The sequence below is a fragment of the Emys orbicularis genome, chromosome 8, assembly GCF_028017835.1.
Source record: "Emys orbicularis isolate rEmyOrb1 chromosome 8, rEmyOrb1.hap1, whole genome shotgun sequence".
NCBI lineage: Eukaryota > Metazoa > Chordata > Testudines > Emydidae > Emys > Emys orbicularis.
The window spans coordinates 100,410,608-100,430,855 of record NC_088690.1 but is presented as its reverse complement, the minus strand read 5'-3'; the positions used below and the strand labels follow the sequence as shown (position 1 = coordinate 100,430,855).

Below are 20,248 nucleotides of genomic sequence, written 5' to 3'. Positions count from 1 at the left end.
TAGGTGGCAGATAGAAAGCCCTTTACAAAATCCTAATGCTGTGTGTGCCACTGAAATGTGTGCATACCCACACCTTGGCCCCACATGCAGTTCTGATTTTTATACCTGCCCAGCAATTCACACAAATAATTGGCAGAGGCACCATGTGGATGTGTGGTGGTTGCTGGGTATGCGTAGGCACAAGCATCCTTTCAAAACATGCTCTAATAGCCCATGGCAGCAGGTTGAGCAGATGAGACTTCCTTGGGATAGAGAACGCGTACGGAAGTGTAAAAAATTACATTGTGTTGATAGGTGGTGAGGTTGTGAAGTGAGCTCTCTGCCCAGCAGAACCCTTCCAGCAACCCAGTTATTCAGGAGTTTAATTGCTTAGTGGCATTTATACAACAAATGAAGCATCCAATTAGCTCCAAAGTGTTCCAAAGGCAAGATATGCCAGCCCCCATGGTGTTTGTGTTCAAACACTCATTCCCTGTAAATGTCTGCTCTGCTTCATCTGGTAACATGTTCAGAGCAAACTCCTGTTATAAGACTGGCACATTGGTACAATGTTCCCATTCTTTTCACATTTGATATATTTGATATATTTGATTGCATTGACACATTATGATAACTTTTCTTTATATATGGAGCTGTGCTCTTTTCGGCTCAAGTCGCAGCATTCATGGCACTGTGCCACAGCAAATTAATTTTGCAAATAGGCGTGTAATGGCTCAATGATCTGTTGCCAAATTCCAAGTCATTCGAGGGTGATTACGTCTAGGCCAGAAAGTTTATCAAGGTTAAGATTAATAAATTGGAAAGAAGCACGGTTCGAGCACAGGGATGGGATTCAAGAGTTCTGCCACTGACTCGCTGTCAGGCTACATCTCCGTGATGAGCTTCGGGGGTGAGTCCCTGCTCGTGTAGACACACTCTTATAGAGCTGGCGTGCTAAAAATAGCTGCAATAGCAGAGACAGCAGAAGGATGGGTTAGCTGCCTCAAGTACGTACCTACGGGGCTCAGGCAGGGGGTTGTACATCCTGCCATTGCCCATGCTACTGCAGCTACGCTACTATTCTTAGCCTGCGAGCTCCATGAGAGTCAATGGTAAAGGGCTCATGGAATTCAATGTGCGCAGCAGCTGTCCCTTAACTTCTGTGTGCCCCCATGATAAGATGAGAATGGGAACACTTCCCTGCCTCGCAAGGACATTGCGAAGCTCATTAATGAATATTTGTTTAAACAGTTTGATATCTCTGAATGAAAGGCACTATAGAAGAATAAAGAGTTGTTTTAATTAATGACATACAAAAATTATATTTGAATATTCAAAGCACTCATATGTTAGGTAACACCAACATTTACATTTCCCATGCAACCTTAACTCTGTCCTCTTATGCACATGCATTATGATACAGTATTTAATTACATGATCCCTTAGTACTTTTACCCCAGGACCCCTGCCTCAGTGAGTGCAGAGGACGGATGTTCCTCAATGAATGAAGCAGCTATACCAGGGGTCGGCAACCTGCGGCACGCGAGCCGATTTTTAGTGGCACTCTGCTGCCGGCCGGGGTCCCGGCTGCTGGTCCCACTCAGCCTGCTGCCGGCCTGGATGAACGGAACCCCAGGTTGGCAGTGGGCTGAGCAGGGCCGGTGGCGGGGACCCCGGCTGGCAGACGGAAGGGGTCCCAGCCACCGGCCCCACTCAGCCCGCTGCTGGCCTGGGATACCAGCCGCCAGCCCCGCTCAGCCTGCAGCCAGTCTGGGGTTCCAGCCACCGGCCCCCTGCCAGCCGGGGTCCTGGCCACTGGCCCCACTCAGCCCGCTGCTGGCCTGGGATACCAGCTGCCGGCCCCCGCTCACCTTGCTGCACTATTATTTACTTTACATACAACAATAGTTTAGTTATATAATATAGACTTATAGAGAGAGAGAGAGACCGTCTAAAAACGTTAAAATATATTACTGGCACATGAAACCTTAAATGACAGTGAATAAATGAAGACTTGGCACCCCACTTCTGAAAGGTTGCCGACCCCTGAGCTATACAATCTTCTTAATTTAGGACCAGATTCAAAGTCCACTGAAAGACTCGCATTGACTTCAGTGGGCTTTGAAGGTTTCCAGTATGTGGATTTGTGCTTCAGAGACTTCACACCATGCAAACCCTGCCCTGAATGACTGAGGAATTGATTATGACCCTTATGGACAGAGTTGTTTGGGCAAACTCAGTATCCGTGTCACCAAATGGCCCACCTATAATAATAAGATATATTAAAAAAACTGATCTGGAAGCAAACCAGACAGATTTATTTTTCCTACTTGTGGTATTCATCTGAAACACTGGAGAGAAAACAACTCTCAGATGAGGGGAAAAAATATGATTGCAGTAGACAAAGCCAAAAAGGTATCAGGATAGCAAAACTGTTTGATTACAATAAGTAAGGCAGCTGTTTTTTCTCTAACTAAACTTGTGACAGAAAGAAACAGAGATCTGGGTGCCTCACTCAGAATAGGAAACAATTGACATGATGTTGGAAAAAGTACAGAAATATAAATAAACAAAAGAGAAAATTGGCAACCCAATATTAGCACAACAGGGAGTATGAAAGTTCTGTCACTTGTTCCTAGATTAAAAGGATGAAGGGCCAGGAGCTCTGTGGCGATAACAAAAAGGAGAGGGAATTTTTTGCATCGCTCTCCAGCAATCCTTCTGGTCACTGCAGGAATTTTGATGACAGGCTCTGGAGTGGAGTGGGGGAGAGAGGCCTTCAGAAAATGTAGGGGGCTGACAGAAGGGGACGAGACATCCGAAGTGTCTTGTTGATATTAGTCTCAGCATGGATCTTGCTGGACACTGATTAGAAAATGCCACCTGAAGCAATAACGCTAGGTCCTGCCTGTATGCCTTACATCTAGTAGAATCATGGTATTTTTAGAGGCTCTGAGCACAGATGTGCCAAAAAATACTCTGAGCGGATGTGTCCGCTGTCAAAGAAATACATCCCACCTTGTAATAATCCAGTTTTGGTTTGAGTGGGACAGAGGGAAATGCTCCTGATTCCCTCCTGTCTTATTCTCCCATCAAAGTGACCAACCAAACAATGCAATCCAGCAACAAAGAGAAAGGAAAATCTGTCCCTGAAAGAGCCTCTTCTCTATGGAAGAAGATTTTCTTTGGGTTATTGTTGTCTTGATATGCCCCAGATCTACCTAAGCAATTCCTGCCTGTGCTAAGAACAGACCCCAAAAAGGACAATAATGGGCCTTAAATTAAAAAGTTTTTTAAAAGCCGATGTCCAGAATTAAACTGAGTAAGAGCCTCAGGCATAAGCCTCTTAAATCAGAGTCAGATGCCCTCCAAGCTCACACCGAGGGAAGTCGTTGGAGAACTGCCTTTCATGCTTTTACAATGCTGCCTCAGTAGGAATTTCTAGATCATAAACATTGAGTCTTATTCTTTGCTCAAAGACACCAATGTCACTCCAGAATAATTGCATTGAGGCCACCGTTTTTACTGGAAGCAAAATCTGGCCCTGGACTGGATAGTATCTCAGGGGTTAGCACAAGCACTTTCTGCTTCAGTCCCATGCAGGGTGATAGATACAATCAATGCCATGAACCCCAGCTGCATTTAGGTCTTTAAGGTTGTCACCCTCTATTATTTTCCTGGTGGCCAATTTATCAGCTTGTGATGGATGTAAGGTTCTCTCTTTTTGTAGCACGTTGCCAGTGAGATAAAATACTTAGTGTCACTGTGTGTTTCATGCCTCATTTGCCAAAAAGCCTTACAGTTTTTAGTCAGGGCAATGCCACCTTTCACCTGGTACAGGGCTCTAGAGTGGCACTTATTTGTGATCATAAAGCTTTGAAAACTCAGACTTGCTAGAATTTATTTTTCCTTATCATTGGCTGTCTGTATTTATTTTATAAGTGTTGTTAAGGAATATATAGCAGGAATATAATTTAATATGGGTGGAGATTATTAGGCGTAATGTAGCTGCTAACCAGAGCTTTGTAATCTGTACGGGAACATGTTTAAGAGCTTCCTTGAAGGTCGGATTTATTAAAAATGCTAGCTATTACAACAGGGAATGACTATAGGATCTCCTTAAAGCATAGCATCTGAACATCTGCACAGACAGGCTGTCTTTGATTGTGCCTTCCTTTTCCCTTTCGAAGTTCAATCCTTTACACAGATCAAGGTAAAAATACATGGTCCAGTAATACAGTCTTCTCTTTTAGGTGACACTTGCACAATGGCAGACTACAGCCGTCTTAAAAGCATACTCCTGGACCTTCAAGCTCATCACCACAGCCTGCTGAGCAGCCCTGTAGAGGACAGAACATCCCAGAAGCGCTTGTTAGTGGAGGACATGTTTAAGTACTTGGATATAAACAGTGACGGACGCCTCGGCAGCTCTGAACTGGCTCAGGTGGGTTTATCGCTCAATGAAAATTGAATTATGAAATGGATTGCATTTTTCATTCAACGTGTAAATTGAATAGAACACAGCCAAATGCTTGTGAGAATAGTTGTGTGTAACTGTCTGTCTAACATTAGGTGAAGGAAGGAAATTCTACTGGAGTATATAAAAGGTCTTTTCCCCTCCTCCCTTGGGAGACGGAGGCATTTTGTCAAGCAGTTTAGGATCCTTTACAAAGAAAAATATGGCAGTTTATCCAGGCCTCTCGCCATCCCCTCCAAAAATAAATCCCTCACTATTTACAATCATTCCTTGAAATTCTTCCAGCTAGCTGACAAATATAGACTTAATTTGCATTTAAAAATGGATTTAAATTAGAAAATGAACCTTGCCCCTCCCCCCGCCTTCCAAACACTGCATTAGTGTTACAGTAAGTTTAAAATATTGGAACAGCTTTGTTCCCCCCACATCCCTTTGCAGTTACTGAAGTGTTGATTATTGAACATAATAAAATGAGAGAAGATGCAGAGTCTGGAAAAACAATAATCTTTAATTACCAACATGCTGTGCTGTTTGAATTAATCTAATTGGTAACGTTAACCAAACATGGAGCACTGAGCCTTGAACTGATTTCCATGTGTATTCAAGGTGCAATCAGTTTCCAGCAGGTGCCAGAACGGAGGTACTGAGAGAGTCCTGACTGTGGTACCCAATGTATCCGCAAGAAGGATTTATATACTCTGTTCCTTTCGCCAAAGCTTGCTGGCTGCTGGATATGAAGCAAGAAGAGGAAGGCAATCTCACTACACAACATTAGCTACAGCACATATTCTGTACCGGAACACCATCACAGGCTAAATGTGTGAAGGATCTCGGAACAGCCTGGGCCCCAGAGGTGTAGTATGTCGGCCCACAGTGTATGGATGTGCCCTAGCGCTCACCTACCATATCTCAGCCATGGATAAAGAGTCCCAGCCATAGATTAAATGGTGAAGGTGGCTATCCTTTGACACAGAGAAATATAACTTCTCAAAGCGACAAATTAGCTCCTAGCTATGGGTCAAATAGCTGCATCCAAGCCAGTGACCCTGCTTGCTGCAGATTTCTGTACCAGTTAGTCATTTGGCTGGCTGGGATGAGAGTGTGGGATTGGCCAATGCATAAACCCCTCCCACTTAACCCCACTGCAGGCAGGCAGTTTGTCTCCAAGTCTCAAGTCCTGCTGCGATGCCGGAGTGGCAGACAGAGGATGCTAGTGGGAGTCCCCAGTCAGAAATCTGCACTCATGGGGGTGTGGATGTGATTGTTGGTCACTTGTGATAGACACTGGAGCAGTTGCGTTTGTATCCTCAGAGCAGCCCATTTCAGGGACATTGCTGCTCCCCCCCAGGAAAAGGAAAGGAAAGTTGTTTGTGTGTTCATAGACTCTTAGCAGGGCATTGCCCTGTTGAAAAAACTAGGGTTGGGATTTTAGGAGATCCAGTGTTAGAAAAGTGTTCAGAGAGTAAATAGTTGCATTCTGAATGAAAGGTTAGCATCTTCAGAAGAATTGTTAAAGAATAAGAATTCTCTGCTGTAAAGTTGGATTTGAGTACATCATAGTGTTAAATGATAGCCATGGGCAGTGGGCAGAAGTGAGTTTGAAAAAGCCCTTAGGAGAGCGAGCTTCAGAAAACAATAGCAGTTCCACAGGTCTCTTAACACATTTGTCTTCAGCTCACCTAATTAAAACCACAGGAGAATTTTAAAATTAGGGAAACAAACTCAGAATGTTTGTAATTAATTATCTGTATATATATTTACTATTCTATTATGCTTTACATGAGAATAATTAGAAGCAAATGGCTCTTAGGAAGCCACTTCAGTTGCAAAAATTAGCATTTTATCACTTTGCTCTAGATAAGCATCTCTAGTTCTCACTCTTCTGGGTAAGCATGTATGCTTTCTGCTTTATCATGAAAATGAATCCACTGGGCAAATGACAGGTTAGCAAGCTTACTCCTGTTATGAGTTTACTAGTGGGTAGAACAGTTTCCTGTAGCTTTAATCCTAATGCAGTTGACATGACATAAGATCTTTGTTAGACAATTCAAGGTGTCAGAGTAAATTCTCTTAGATCTCATAGCTATGAACATATAAAGTAGCTGATCTAAATTTGATTTTTTTTTTTTTAAAGAAAAGGTGATGGATGTAAGACGATACCTTTATCTTACTCTAAAAGAGTTTTCGCATACTGACACTTGATTGTCTGTTCTACTCTCGTTCTCCATTTATGTGACGCTTACTCCATCCGGACATTAAAACTGAACTTGCACTGAAAAAAGATTTAGCCATTTATAGTTATTAGATCACACAGTCTAACCTCATTTGCTCCATATTTCTAGAAAAAAAATAGAAAGCAAAACTCAGTGAGCTAGTTTTTTGTGTATGGTTTGGTGTATCATTAAGAATGCACCCCCCCCCCCCATTATTTTAATGGGGAAGCAGCAAGGCCTAATCAGCACAGGAGTGGAAGTTGGAAGCCCCTGAGTTTTAAAACTAGCTCTAGCATTAATATGCTGTGCAGCTTTGGGCAAATTGCTATGGGTTGATTTTCCACAGCGCTGCGTATCCACATCTCCCAGAGGAGAACACGCTTAGGCCTTGTCTATACTTGATAGTAGCAGATGTAGTATGTATTCATCCGCACTGCAACTGGAAGTGTGACCACAGCTCGGCTTGGCGTAACTGTGCTAGCTTTAATCTAGCTAGCACGCTCCAAAAGAACAGTAAAGATGCAGCAGCACAGACCCTAGGCACAGGCTGACAATATGAGTATGGATCCAAGGTTCCGGGTGGGCTTATACAGCCCATTCTGAACCTTGTGCTGCTATAGCTTTGTGGCTATTTTTGACATAGCCATCCTAGCTATAATTTGAATAGTATGCCTATCCAAGCTGCAATCAAACCTTTAGTTCAGCAAAGATAAAACTGTATATTGGTATAAACCGCTTTATACCAGTATAGCTTATTCTTTCAGGCTACGTCTTCACTACGGGGGGGGTGTGATGGGTTGGATCACAGAAACCCCCTTGGGAGCTGCCACCCAATGTGCAAAGACTACCCCTGCTTCTGTTTTCCCTGCCAGCTCAGGATTCCAGCACCCTGTCTTGCTGAGCCAGACACTCCAGTCTGCTCTAACAAAGACTCAGGGTCTGAATCACTAGTCCCAAAGCTGCAAGTTTACCAGAAACCAGCTCACAGGAGTGTGCTTGTCTTTAGCACTCAGATGCCCAACTCCCAATGGGGTCTAAACCCAGATAAATCCGTTTTACCCTGCATAAAGCTTATGCAGGGCAAACTCATAAATTGTTCGCCCTCTATAACACTGATAGAGAGATATGCTCAGTTGTTTGCTCCCCCAGGTATTAATACATACTCTGAGTAAATTACTAAATAAAAAGTGATTTTATTAAATACAGACAGTAGGATTTAAGTGGTTCAAAGTAGTAACAGACAGAACAAAGTAAGTCACAAGCAAAATAAAATAAAATGTGCAAATCTATGCCTAATCAAACTAAATACAGATAATCTCACCCTCAGAGATGTTTCAGTAAGTTTTTCTCAGACTGGACACCTTCCAGGCCTGGGCACAATTCTTTCCCCTGGTACAGCTTTTGTTCCAGCTTAGGTGTTATCTAGGGGATTCTCCATGATGGCTCCTCTCCACTCTCTTCTCTTTCACCACTTTATATATCTTTTGCATAAGGCGGGAACCCTTTGTTCCTCTGGGTTTCCACCCCCTCCCCTCACTGGAAAAGCACCAGGTTAAAGATGGATTCCAGTTCAGGTGACATGATCACATGTCACTGCAAGACTTCATTACTCACTTGCCAGCACACACATATACAGGGAGACTCACAGGTAAACAGCCATCTGCAGACAATGGGAGTCATCAAGATTCCAAACCATCATTAATGGCCCACACTTTACATAATTACAATAGGCCCTCAGAGTTACATTTTATATTTCTAGTTTTAGATACAAGAGTGGTACATTTCTACAAATAGGATGATCACACTCAGTAGCTTATGAGCTTTGTAATGATACCTTACAAGAGACCTTTTGCACAAAGCATATCCCATTTGCATTATAGTCACTTATCAAATTTTTTATAAAACTATCCCAGTTACATTATATTCACTTATTATCATGTTTTTATAAAACCATGTAGACTGCACAACGTCACAGGGGGGTCAATTTAAGATACGCAAATTCAGCTACGCGAATAGCGTAGCTGAATTCGACGTATCGCAGCCGACTTACCCCGCTGTAAGGACGGTGGCAAAATCGACCTCCGCGGCTTCCCGTCGCCGGCTCTTACTCCCACCTTCGCTGGTGGAGTAAGAGCGTCGATTCGGGGATCGATTGTCGCGTCCCGACGGGACGCGATAAATCGATCCCCGAGAGGTCGATTTCTACCCGCCGATTCAGGCGGGTAGTGTAGACCTAGCCTCAGTGAAGTGAAATAAGTTATACTGGTATAATTGCATTGCATATAAACTTTTACTAGCATAACTATGTCTGTTTAAAAAAAAAATCACGCCCTTAACTGACAGAATTATGCCAATAAATCTTTTTCAATAAAGACCAGGCCTTATATTAATCTTTGGTCCTCACGGATCAGTTACAGTGGTGCTTAGGCATCCTCTTGCCCATTATATTCACCCCTCACTATTGTTTACAAATGACCGGCAACAGATGAAGCAAGGGAGAAAAGATCTAGAGTACTAGTAGTGGAAATCTGGTGCTGAAATGGACTCCTTGCATTGTAACAATGCTTTTAAAATTATTTTTAACTCTCACGCCATTGCTGACTCGCAGGGTATACTACATGGCCAGTTTCTTTCCCAGACACTTTAAGAGATTTCTTAGGGAGGGATATATTTAAATTTCTCTACTTTGTGATCTCCACTAATTTGCCTGATTTGCTATGTAGACTGGTGTTTGATCTGAGCTGGGTCTTTTAATTTGGAAGAGTTTTAAATCAGAACTTTCCAAAGACCAGAGCTTTGCTGCAAATCAGAAGAGGTAAATAAAATAAATGTGGTGCCATGGGAGATACTGTGATTGCATTTTCCGTGGCCAGCACATAAGTTGTTACTTCTCATTTCCTTTCATTTATTTAAAAAGAAAAATAGGCAGTAGGGAATCACAATCTCACCTGCTATGGCGGAGAGGCAAGGGAGAGGCACTGCTATAAAAAACAGACTCGTTTGTTACGTTGATTGTCATTATTATAGGCTACATTGTAGCATTTAGGCATAGCCCTTCTCTGGGGGCAATGTGCAGCAGCACTGTCCCAGGAGGAGCAGTGGAGACAGAATGCCTCCCAGAGCCCTGCAGTGTGGAAGGGATGCAGCCTTTTTGAGGAGTGCAGCATATAACTCCTAGAGCCTCCAGCCAGCTCCACTGGTCATCCACCCCCACCACCTCCATCTACTCTCTTCTCATCCCCTCCCACTTTGGAGCATTACGCATCCCTGAGGAGCATTACCTGTGCATTGTAGTTCTGCAAGTCTCTTATATAAACTCCACAAGGGGGATGGCTCCTTATTCCATCCCACTCCCACCGTGCACTCATGTAAGGGCTAGACAGAAACTAGCTCTAACAGGAGGGAGAATAGCTTTGCCAGTTTGTTTATTTAAATTCAAATCAAACAATTCTTGTTCAGTGAGAAAAGATCCTTGGAAATAAAAAATGAAGACGTATGGTCACATTTTCTCCTTTTAGAGCCTAATCCGACTCCAGCCATAGTCAGTGGAACGACCCTACTGAAGTTTCCTTCTGAGCCCATTACTGTGAAATATCACAGAAACTTCAGAGTTGTGGATGTACAAAGCTATTAACAACTGTGGTAACTGGAATGTTATTGCCATTTAAAACTCTAATATATTTTAAAGTCATTTTCATAAATCTACTGAATACATTGCAGCTAACATGGGTTGTTTTTTTTTCTTCTGACATGAAATCAAAGGAGCTAGTAAAAACTTGTCAGTCAGATGAAAATTTAATACATTTTCAATACAAAAGAAGACAGGGACATTTCTATCTTTAGAAGATTTAGCTCTGAAGTTATGGTTGACCTCACTTTTATTGAACATTTTTACTTGCTAGGTGAAGGGTCATTTTTTTAGCATTATTACTTCAAATTGCCTTTAATACAATAAGGTCAAGACTAAAATTGTAAATAAAAGAAAGTCTTAGATTTTCCTGCCCTGAATATTCTACATTTCAACAGTTTTATTTATACTCTTTTATAAATTGAACGATCCTATCGTTTACATTATACTTAATTTTTATTATGAATCTTTTAATTAAGTGTTTGCTAAAGCTCTGTCCATATATAGAATGGAATGTGAAAAGGGTTTATATATATTCTAAAGAAACAGCTGTCAGAGGTAAAACCTATGTTGAGAAATAAGTGTATAGTATATATGCTTTTGGCTGTTGTCTATACTAGTTATTAAGACAGGTAATAAAATTTTGTCCATATCTAAGAGGACTGCATAATCTATTTTATGTCTAGGATTATTTTTACTTTTAATATTTCCATGTTGAATATTTTGGATACACTTGCAAGGAGATATTACAGGGGAACCCCGCTATAAGGCGCCCCGCGATACCGCAAATTCGGTTATAACGCGGGGCGAGTCTGGCCCCGGCGGCTGCAGCGGGCACGGGGCATTTGGGATCCATGTCCCGGCGGCTGCAGCAGGAGCGACTCTCCCTGCAGCCCCGGCGGGCCCCTGGGGATCTCACCTCTGTCCCTGGCAGGGCCGGCTCCAGCCCGCCCCGGTGGCTGCGGCGGGCGGTCCGGCTGGAAGAGCAGGGCCGCAGGACTTGCCGCACTCAGGCCGGCGGTCCAGCCGGGAGAGCGGGGCTGCTGCTCTCCGGCCGGGGTCGCGGGGCTGTGGGGCTGCCGCGGTCTGGCCCGGAGAGCGGGCCTGCAGCAGTCTGGCCAGAGGTCCGGCTGGGGTCGCGGGGCGGGGCTGTGGGGCTGCCGCGCTCCGGCCAGCGGTCCGGCCGGGGTCGCGGGGCTGCGGGGCTGCTGTGGTCCGGCCGGGAGCGCGGGGCTGCTGCGCTCTGGCCGGGGCCGCGGGGCAAAGCCGGCCCTGCTGGCCGCCCCCCTTCTCTCTCTTTCCCCCCCGCTCCCTCCCACTAGCCAGGGTGCGCACACTGCTGCAAACTGAACACAAGTACAGTGGAACCCCGCTATAACGCGACCCCGCATTTACCGCGATTGAATTTTTTGGACCCCAATGATCGCGTTATAGCGGGGTTCCACTGTATTTCATTAGAGAAAACATGTCCAGCTCTGTTCTCATCACACGATGCGCTGTGCAGAGATCACTTAAAGTCACCTATTGTTAAATAGAGTTTGAGTAGTACATAAAGGGCACTTGGAACTAGTATAAATAGTATAAATAAAACATTTGGGGGGGGCAGTATTTTTGGAAAATGCTGATTTGTGGAAATTGAATTTTTGGTGGAAACGTATCGCCCTCAACTAAACTTTTGTTGGGAACATTCCTCAGCATTGAATTTCTGGTCAAAACCAGAGAGAGCGCCACCCCTCCAAATAGATTCATAGACTTAAGGCTAGAAGGGACCATCATGATCATCTAGTCTGACCTCCTGCATGTTGCAGACCACAAAACTCCCCCACCCATTCCAGTAATGGGCCCCTAATCTCTGTCTGAGTTACTGAAGTCCTCAAATCATGATTTAAAGCAGGAGTGGGGAACCTACAGCCCACAGGCAGGATCCGGCCCCTTGCACATTTTCATCTGGCCCGTGGACCACACACATTCAACTCACCTGCCGGGTGGGAGGGGGGAGCGGAGACTCAGGGCTTCCCCCTGCAGCGGGGCGAGATGGTGCCTGTGGGGCTGGAGCGGTGAGCACTGGCTCGCTCTGCCATGGGCGGGAAGCCCTGAGCCTCCGTGCCCTGCCAGGCAGGTGAGTTGAACGTGTGTGGCCTGCCATTGATGATTTTTTTGTTGTTGTTGTTGGGTCAATGTCCCCTGATACAAGAGGTTCCCCACCTTTGATTTAAAGACTTCCAGTTACACACAATCTGCTATCTACTCTAGTTCAAACCAGCAAGTGACCTGTGTCCCATGCTGCAGAGGAAGGCAAAAAACCCCAAGGTCTCTGCCAATCTGATCTGGGTGAATATTCTTTCCTGACCTCAAATATGGTGATCAGTTACACCCAGAATTCTCTGTAGTGACTGACAGCCCTCCCCTTCTAGTGTCCCATCACCAGCCATTGGGGATATTTGCTACTAGCAGTCACAGATCTGCCTAAACGTATTGATTGCCTGTTTTATCTATTGGCTTTGTGCCAACATTGTCCCTTAATTTACATAACTATTCTCCCTCCCTGACTTTTTATCTCTGAGGTATTTATAGAGAGCAATCATATCTCCCCTCATCCTTCATTTTGTTAGGCTAAATAAGCCAAGCTCTTTAAGTCTCCTCTCATAAGGTAACAGGTTTCAGAGTGGTAGCCGTGTTAGTCTGTATCAGCAAAAAGAATGAGGAGTACTTGTGGCACCTTAGAGATTAACAAATTTATTTGGGCATAAGCTTTCATGGGCTAAAACCCACTTCATTGGATGCATGCAGTGGAAAATACAGTAGAAAGATATATATATACACATAGAACATGAAAAAATGGGTGTTCCTATACCAACTCTAATGAGACTAATCAATTCAGATGGGCTGTTATCAGCAGGAGAAAAAAACCCTTTTGTAGTGATAATCAGGATGGCCCATTTCCAACAGTTGACAAGAAGGTGTGAGTAACAGTAGGGGAAAAAATTAGCATGGGGAAATAGTTTTTACTTTGTGTAATGACCCATCCACTCCCAGTCTTTATTCAAGCCTAATTTAATGGTGTCCAGTCTGCAAATTAATTCCAATTCTGCAGTTTCTCATTGGAGTCTGTTTTTGAAGGTTTTTTTGTTCTTGCATCTGAAGAAGTGAGGTTCTTACCCATGAAAGCTTATGCTCCCAATACTTCTGTTAGTCTTAAAGGTGCCACAGGACCCTCTGTTGCTTTTTGTTGGAGAATTGCGACTTTTATGTCTGTAATTGAGTGACTGGGGAGGTTGAAGTGTTCTCCGACTGGTTTTTGAATGTTCTCATTCTTGACGTCTGATTTGTGTCCATTTATTTCGCGTAGAGACTGTCCAGTTTGGCCAATGTACATGACAGAGGGGCATTGCTGGCCCATGATGGCATATATCACGTTGGTAGATGTGCAGGTGAATGAGCCTCTGATGGTGTCTGATGTGATTAGGTCCTATGTTGGTGTCCCTTGAATAGATATGTGGACAGAGTTGGCAACAGGCTTTGTTGCAAGGATAGGTTCCTGGGTTCATGTTTTTGTTGTGTGGTTCCTGGTGAGTATTTGCTTCAGGTTGGGGGGCTGTCTGTAAGCGAGGACTGGCCTGTCTCCCAAGATCTGTGAGAGTGAAGGATCGGCCTTCAGGATAGGTTGTAGATTCTTGATGATGCACTGGAGAGGTTTTAGTTGGGGGCTGAAGGTGACGGCTAGTGACGTTCTGTTACTTTCTTTGTTGGGCCTGTGCTGGAGTAGGTGACTTCTGGGTATTCTTCTGGCTTTGTCAACCTGTTTCTTCACTTCAGCAGGTGGGTATTGTAGTTTTAAGAATGCTTGATAGAGATCTTGTAGGTGTTTGTCTCTGTCTGAGGGGTTGGAGCAAACACAGTTGTATCTTGGAGCTTGGCTGTAGACAATGGATCGTGTGATGTGGTCTGGATGAAAGCTGGAGGCATGTAGGTAAGTATAGCGGTCAATAGTTTTCCGGTATAAGGTGGTGTTTATGTGACCATCGTTTATTGGCACTGTTGTGTCCAGGAAGTGGATCTCTTGTGTGGACTGGTCCAGGCTGAGGTAAATGGTGGGATAGAAATTGTTGAAATCATGGTGGAATTCCTCAAGGGCTTCTTTTCCATGGGTCCAGATGATGATGATGATGTCATCAATGTAGCACAAGTAGAGTAGGGACGTAAGGGGACGAGAGATGAGGAAGCGTTGTTCTAAGTCAGCCATAAAAATGTTGGCATTCTGTGGGGCCATGCGGGTACCCATAGCAGTGCTGCTGACTTGAAGGTATACATTGTCCCCAAATGTGAAATAGTTGTGGGTGAGGACAAAGTCACAAAGTTCAGCCACCAGGTTTGCCGTGACATTATCAGGGATACTGTTCCTGACAGCTTGTAGTCCATCTTTGTGTGGAATGTTGGTGTAGAGGGCTTCTACATCCATAGTGGCCAGGATGGCATTTGCTGGAAGATCACCAATGGATTGTAGTTTCCTCAGGAAGTCAGTGGTGTCTCGAAGATAGCTAGGAGTGCTGGTAGTGTAGGGCCTGAGAGAGAGTCTACATAGCCAGACAATCCTGCTGTCAGGGTGCCAATACCTGAGATGATGGGGCATCCAGGATTTCCAGGTTTATGGATCTTGGGTAGCAGATAAAATACCTCTGGGCAGGGTTCTAGAGGTGTGTCTGTGCAGATTTGTTCCTGTGCTTTTTCAGGGAGTTTCTTGAGCAAATGGTGTAGTTTCTTTTGGTAACCCTCAGTGGGATCAGAGGGTAATGGCCTGTAGAATGTGGTGGTAGAGAGCTGCCTAGCAGCCTCTTGTTCATATTCCAACCTATTCATGATGACGACAGCACCTCCTTTGTCAGCCTTTTTGATTATGATGTTAGAGTTGTTGTGCAGAACACAACGCCATCCACAGCCTCAGGAACAACTCTGACATCATAATCAACAAGGCTGACAATTTACTCAAGCCCTTACTTCGTGATATAAATCATATAAGTTCAATTTATGACATTTAATTCCTTTTTATTAATATACTGAGATGGTGATATTACATTGACATGAGTTAGCATTTGTGGGCTTCATTTCTTCGGCTAGCCCCCCAAATACTAACCAAATTTATTAACAAACAAAAATCTTTCCAAGGACCTGATCCTGCAAGCAGATGCCCTGCAGAGGACTCCTGCACCTGTGCAGAGCCACAATGACTTTAATGCATCTGTACAGAGATAAAGGTGCAGTGTTGGGGTCGAAATTCTCCTCCTCCTCTGAGTCCCCCAGGTTGCAAATGATTATTTCCTGTAGCCTGATTCTGTCCCCATTGATTTCAAGGGGCTCAGAATTGGCAGTTGAGTTTATAAGTTTCTTTGGGGATCTTTGGTAAAATTTTCAAAAGTGCCTGAATCACTTAGGAGTAGGGGGTACATCTATACAGAGATTAAAAAAAAAAAAAATCAGCTGGCCTGGGTCAGCTGACTTGGACTCTCAGACCTCAGATTGCGGGGCTGAAAAATCACTGTGTAGACTTTAGGGCTCACGCTGGAGCCTGAGCTCTGGGACCCTGTGAGGGTGGATGGTCCCAGAGCTCAGGCTCAAGCCCAAATGTCTACACAGCAACTTTTATCCCTGCAGCCTGAGCCCCATGCACCTGGCCTGGGTCAGCCATGGCCCTGCTGCAGGGCTTTTATCCCTGAGTAGACATACCCATAGGCACACAGGAGAGTCAACTGGACTTAAGGTCCAACATGCAGAAATTACTTTTGAAAATTTTCCCCTTAGTGACATAAGGGGAGATTGTCAAAGGAACAGAGGGTAGTTTAGTGCCTGACTGCCACTGACTTTGAAAATCTCCCGGGACTAGATGTTTTTGAAAATGAGACTTAAGCTTGTAAGTGAATTGAGCACGTCAGAAAAATGTAGCCCCTATTTCTATTCATGCAGCAATAAACTAGAAGTGGCCAAAGCAATGTGCTACCTGTGCTTTAGCCCCCTACACTAATATACTGTAAATAGCAAAGAAATAACATCTTCTGTGACAGATGCAACTATTCGAAACATGTTTATCAGAGGGCAGGTATTATTCTAAAATATTACCCTTGTATCTTGCATTCCATGGAGTCTTCAGTAACAAATTAACTCACTTCACCTGCTGGAATACCTGGGTGCAAGAGTTAGACTGCTAAGAAAAAAGCTACAGTTATGATGAGCCCTGTTCTACACCCATGCTGACGAGGAATGGCTGACATCTTGGACGCCTCAACAGTCAATTCACAACCAGTTGCCTCATAAATTACAAAAGATGGCTACAAAAAAATTCAGATAGGACTGTAAGGATGAAAAACAGGAAAATAAAAATACCTGCATTGATTTCAAGATAATGGTTTTTAATACTTGTCAAGTTTAAACCCCTTGCTAATTGTGACGTGCACTATGTCTGTTAGGATCCCTTTATATTAAATTTATGCCATTCTCAGTTTTTGGAGCATATCATTTTTCTTTGTTGAAATGGTAAATTTTCTTTCAAAATTACAATGTGTCACAACTCACTATTCGTATAACTTTCTGTTCCCACAGCTAATGGAGAAAGAAGCTCTAGAAGATGATTTCTTGGATTGCACGCTGGAAGATCTTCTCCGATTTGATGATTACAACAATGATGGTTACTTAACCCTGCAAGAACTCTATACTGCATTCCGTAAGTCATGATGCTCTCTCTCTCTCCCCCCCCCCCCCCCCGCTTTGCAATGACAAAATGTGGCTTACAGTCCAGGTGTTACATGAATATTTTGTCTCCAGAAATGTGTGTATGAAATAGTTGTTTTCATTTTGAACTTTCCATGGTGTATGTATGCAGGAGGAGGAAGGGGTCAGCATCTGCGGGGGGTTGTTTCCTTAAGGTAAGATGTGCTTATCAGGAAATAACTGAACTTTATGGATTTGATAAAGAGATACAGGCAATGGATTATTTTGTTGGCTTTGTTGATTGTTAATGGCATTGAAAAGATACTGTTGGATTATTGGAAGTGTAAGTAGAACATGTATGTCGTCTCTAGGAAGCCACAAGGTACTGTGCTTGTAGGGTTTACCACTGAATTTTCTCAAGAATTTTTTTCATGAAACCTGGCTACCACAGAGTGAGAATAGCTGTTATTTTAGGGGTGAGAAAAGTAAGGTTTTTTTCCCTGCATCTTCTGCCTGGATTCAAAACATTTTATTTCCATCTTTGACAATGAATTGCTGTGTGATCTTGGGACAAATCTCTCTGTACCTGTTTAACGATTTGCAACATGCATACTGGCTCTGATTCAGCAAGGTACTTAAGCTGTGTGCAACTTTAAGCTCTTGAGTTACCAATTATTTGCCTGGGGTTTGTAAGTTTTATGGATACTTCTTTGAGTAATTAACAATATCTATTATGAATCATGTATTGGTACTTCAAAGCTCACTATTCTGATTTCTACCAAAAATAATACTTTTTGTGCTTATACAAACTTGTTTATCTGAGTTTTTTAAAGGCTTTACAAACATTAATGAAGTCTCATGCCCTCCCTCTGAAGTGTAGATATTATGGGCCTGATTTTAGCAAGATACATCTGTATATGCACAACTTTAAGCCTGTAGGTAACGCTACTGAAATTAGTGGCATTTCCAACAGGATTCTGACCTTGTCAATTTAACATTTGTAAGATAAAAAGTATTTCAGTGTGTGCTTCTGCCTCTTATTCCTCTTTACAAACTACAGAACTGCAAAGTAAAAGCTCAATACTGCCCCCCTTTACTCCCATTAAACATAGTACCTTGCTCCATGAATGGTCCCAATGATTACTTGTGGAATAAAGTTTTATGCTCATCATAAGTAAGAGTGGGAGAAGTGGGTTCTGAGTCACTTGACATATCCTGAAATAGCATGCTAATTTTCAGTATTATTTGTCCATCTAGAGTAATAAGGCAAATGGAATCACCTTAGAATTGCTGCTTCCACAGATTTTCATCTTTTCTAAGTGAGTGGCTTCTGTTATGTTCATTTCAAGTTTTAAATTACAAAAGGTTTGGGATAATAATTTTTAAAGTGCTCTAAAATTAGTCCCAGCTGGCACCTTGGACCTGTTTTAAACTACATATGCATTTAATTCATCGCTCCATGCTGAAAATAATAGATATGTAATAAAACATAAAACCTTGTACATTAAGAAAACTATAAAGTGAATTAACCCAGCTATAAAGACTTGACATGCAGTTACTTGGGAGCATATCTGGATCAATGGGTTTTCAAAGTCACAGGAACCCTAAGCTAAATTCTAATATTGCTTGGAATGGATTTGTGGTTCAGTGAATTTTAAATAGGTAATGAAAATCAGACAAGTGTGAGATATTACCTAAAGAACAGTCAGTAATTGATAAGCATTCAAAAATGTCTGTAGTGTTGCTTCTTGGTTTTCTTTAAGATATTTCAAAAGAACTTGCTATGGAAAAAAATATTCTCCGTCCAAACATCAAAATTAGTCCATTTTATTACTTTATTCTCCATTTTGGATTTCCCCAAATAACCTGCTTTTATTAGGAGAGGTTAATGGTTTGTCAGCATCCTGAATTAGAAAGTGGAATGGTTTATGTATCTGTAGAAACTTTGTAGCTTTTGTGCGTAAAGAAAAAATCCTGGTCAAAGTACAACTTTTCCTGGGAAATGTATTTTAGTAATATGATCTTATAGAATGCATTTCAAAAATGTTTGCTCTTCACATAGTTGTCTTAGGTGCATAGTTTGGTTTTGTAATCTTCGCATGTCTGAACTTTGTGTTAATCACTTCATTATGAGCCAGAATGTCAGTAATCCAAGCCAAAGTGCTGCTTTTAAAGGTACAACGTCCTCCATATTTTTCATAGATTTGACCCAGTGCATTGGTATCTCTTGCTCAGATCCACGTGAGTTAAGTCAATCACTTTTGAATGATAGCAATATGCTTGCAAAGATGGCTGTTCAACAGACTGTGAAATCTAATGATCAGAATTCAATGACATCATAAAGTCTGAATCTAATTTACCCTTCCCCAAAATTGTTACGTTAAATTTGTCCCAATGCGCCATATACCTGTACAGTGATCTAATCCAAGGGAGGTACAAAGATGACCTTGATGATTTGAAGAGCTGAACTCTCGATTGTGCCACTCTTTTGCTGCTTTTGAAATCGTAGTTCATTTTTAAAATTCCCATGGCTTTTCTGTAAGAGCTACAAAGCTGTCAGTCTGCCTCTCTCATGCTTGCTTGGTAGCTTTCTCTCTCTCCAATCCTCCCCCTCATTACTGTCCAGAAAGCATTTTTAACATTATGATATGCTGATCAGTTGTAAATGAATGCACCAGAGTAATTGCATAACTTATCTTTCCTGAGAAGTGGAATGGTTCTGGTTTCAAGTTACTAGTATCTAATAGGTACTAATTTAACAGATGTTTTAAATAAACTATTTACATACAAGTGTTGAATTAACTCTCACTTTTGGATTATAGGCAAAATAATGGATATCTCACTGTCTCTAAATGAATCATTTTATTCTGCTTTTCTGAAAGATACTTTGTCCTTTTAATTAATCCACTGAGTACAATCCCTCTGAGTTTGTTTGCATTCATGTAAATTGCTCTAAATAGCTGTTAGCAAGGGAGAAAAACGCTTAATATTTAAATTCTTCCTGATCATACATAAATAACATGTCAAGCAGTATAACTGTTTTCCTGATGGGACTTGCAAGAAGAGCAAATTGTGGGTGTCTTCCAATCTCTGATTATTGAACCTTATCAGACATCCAGGCTCAAGAGACATAGTGAAAAAAATCCCAGTTGTAACTTGATTATTTCAACATGTCCACATCCCAGGAAATATGAAGAACACTGGTAAGGTGGCTAGCTTGGCTGTTTTACGTGTTTGTCTGCTTCTTACTTT

The 20,248-nt window shown here is 42.6% G+C and overlaps 1 protein-coding gene across 1 annotated transcript in view; it reads left to right on the top strand.

Annotated features, from left to right (window-relative positions):
- FSTL4 (follistatin like 4) overlaps positions 1-20,248 on the top strand; it is a 494,923-nt gene that overhangs the window by 245,972 nt on the left and 228,703 nt on the right. Inside the window, exons 4-5 of the mRNA XM_065409767.1 lie at positions 4,233-4,423; positions 16,889-17,009. Of these exons, the coding sequence (XP_065265839.1) occupies positions 4,233-4,423; positions 16,889-17,009 (312 nt within the window). The remainder of the gene's footprint in view (positions 1-4,232; positions 4,424-16,888; positions 17,010-20,248) is intronic.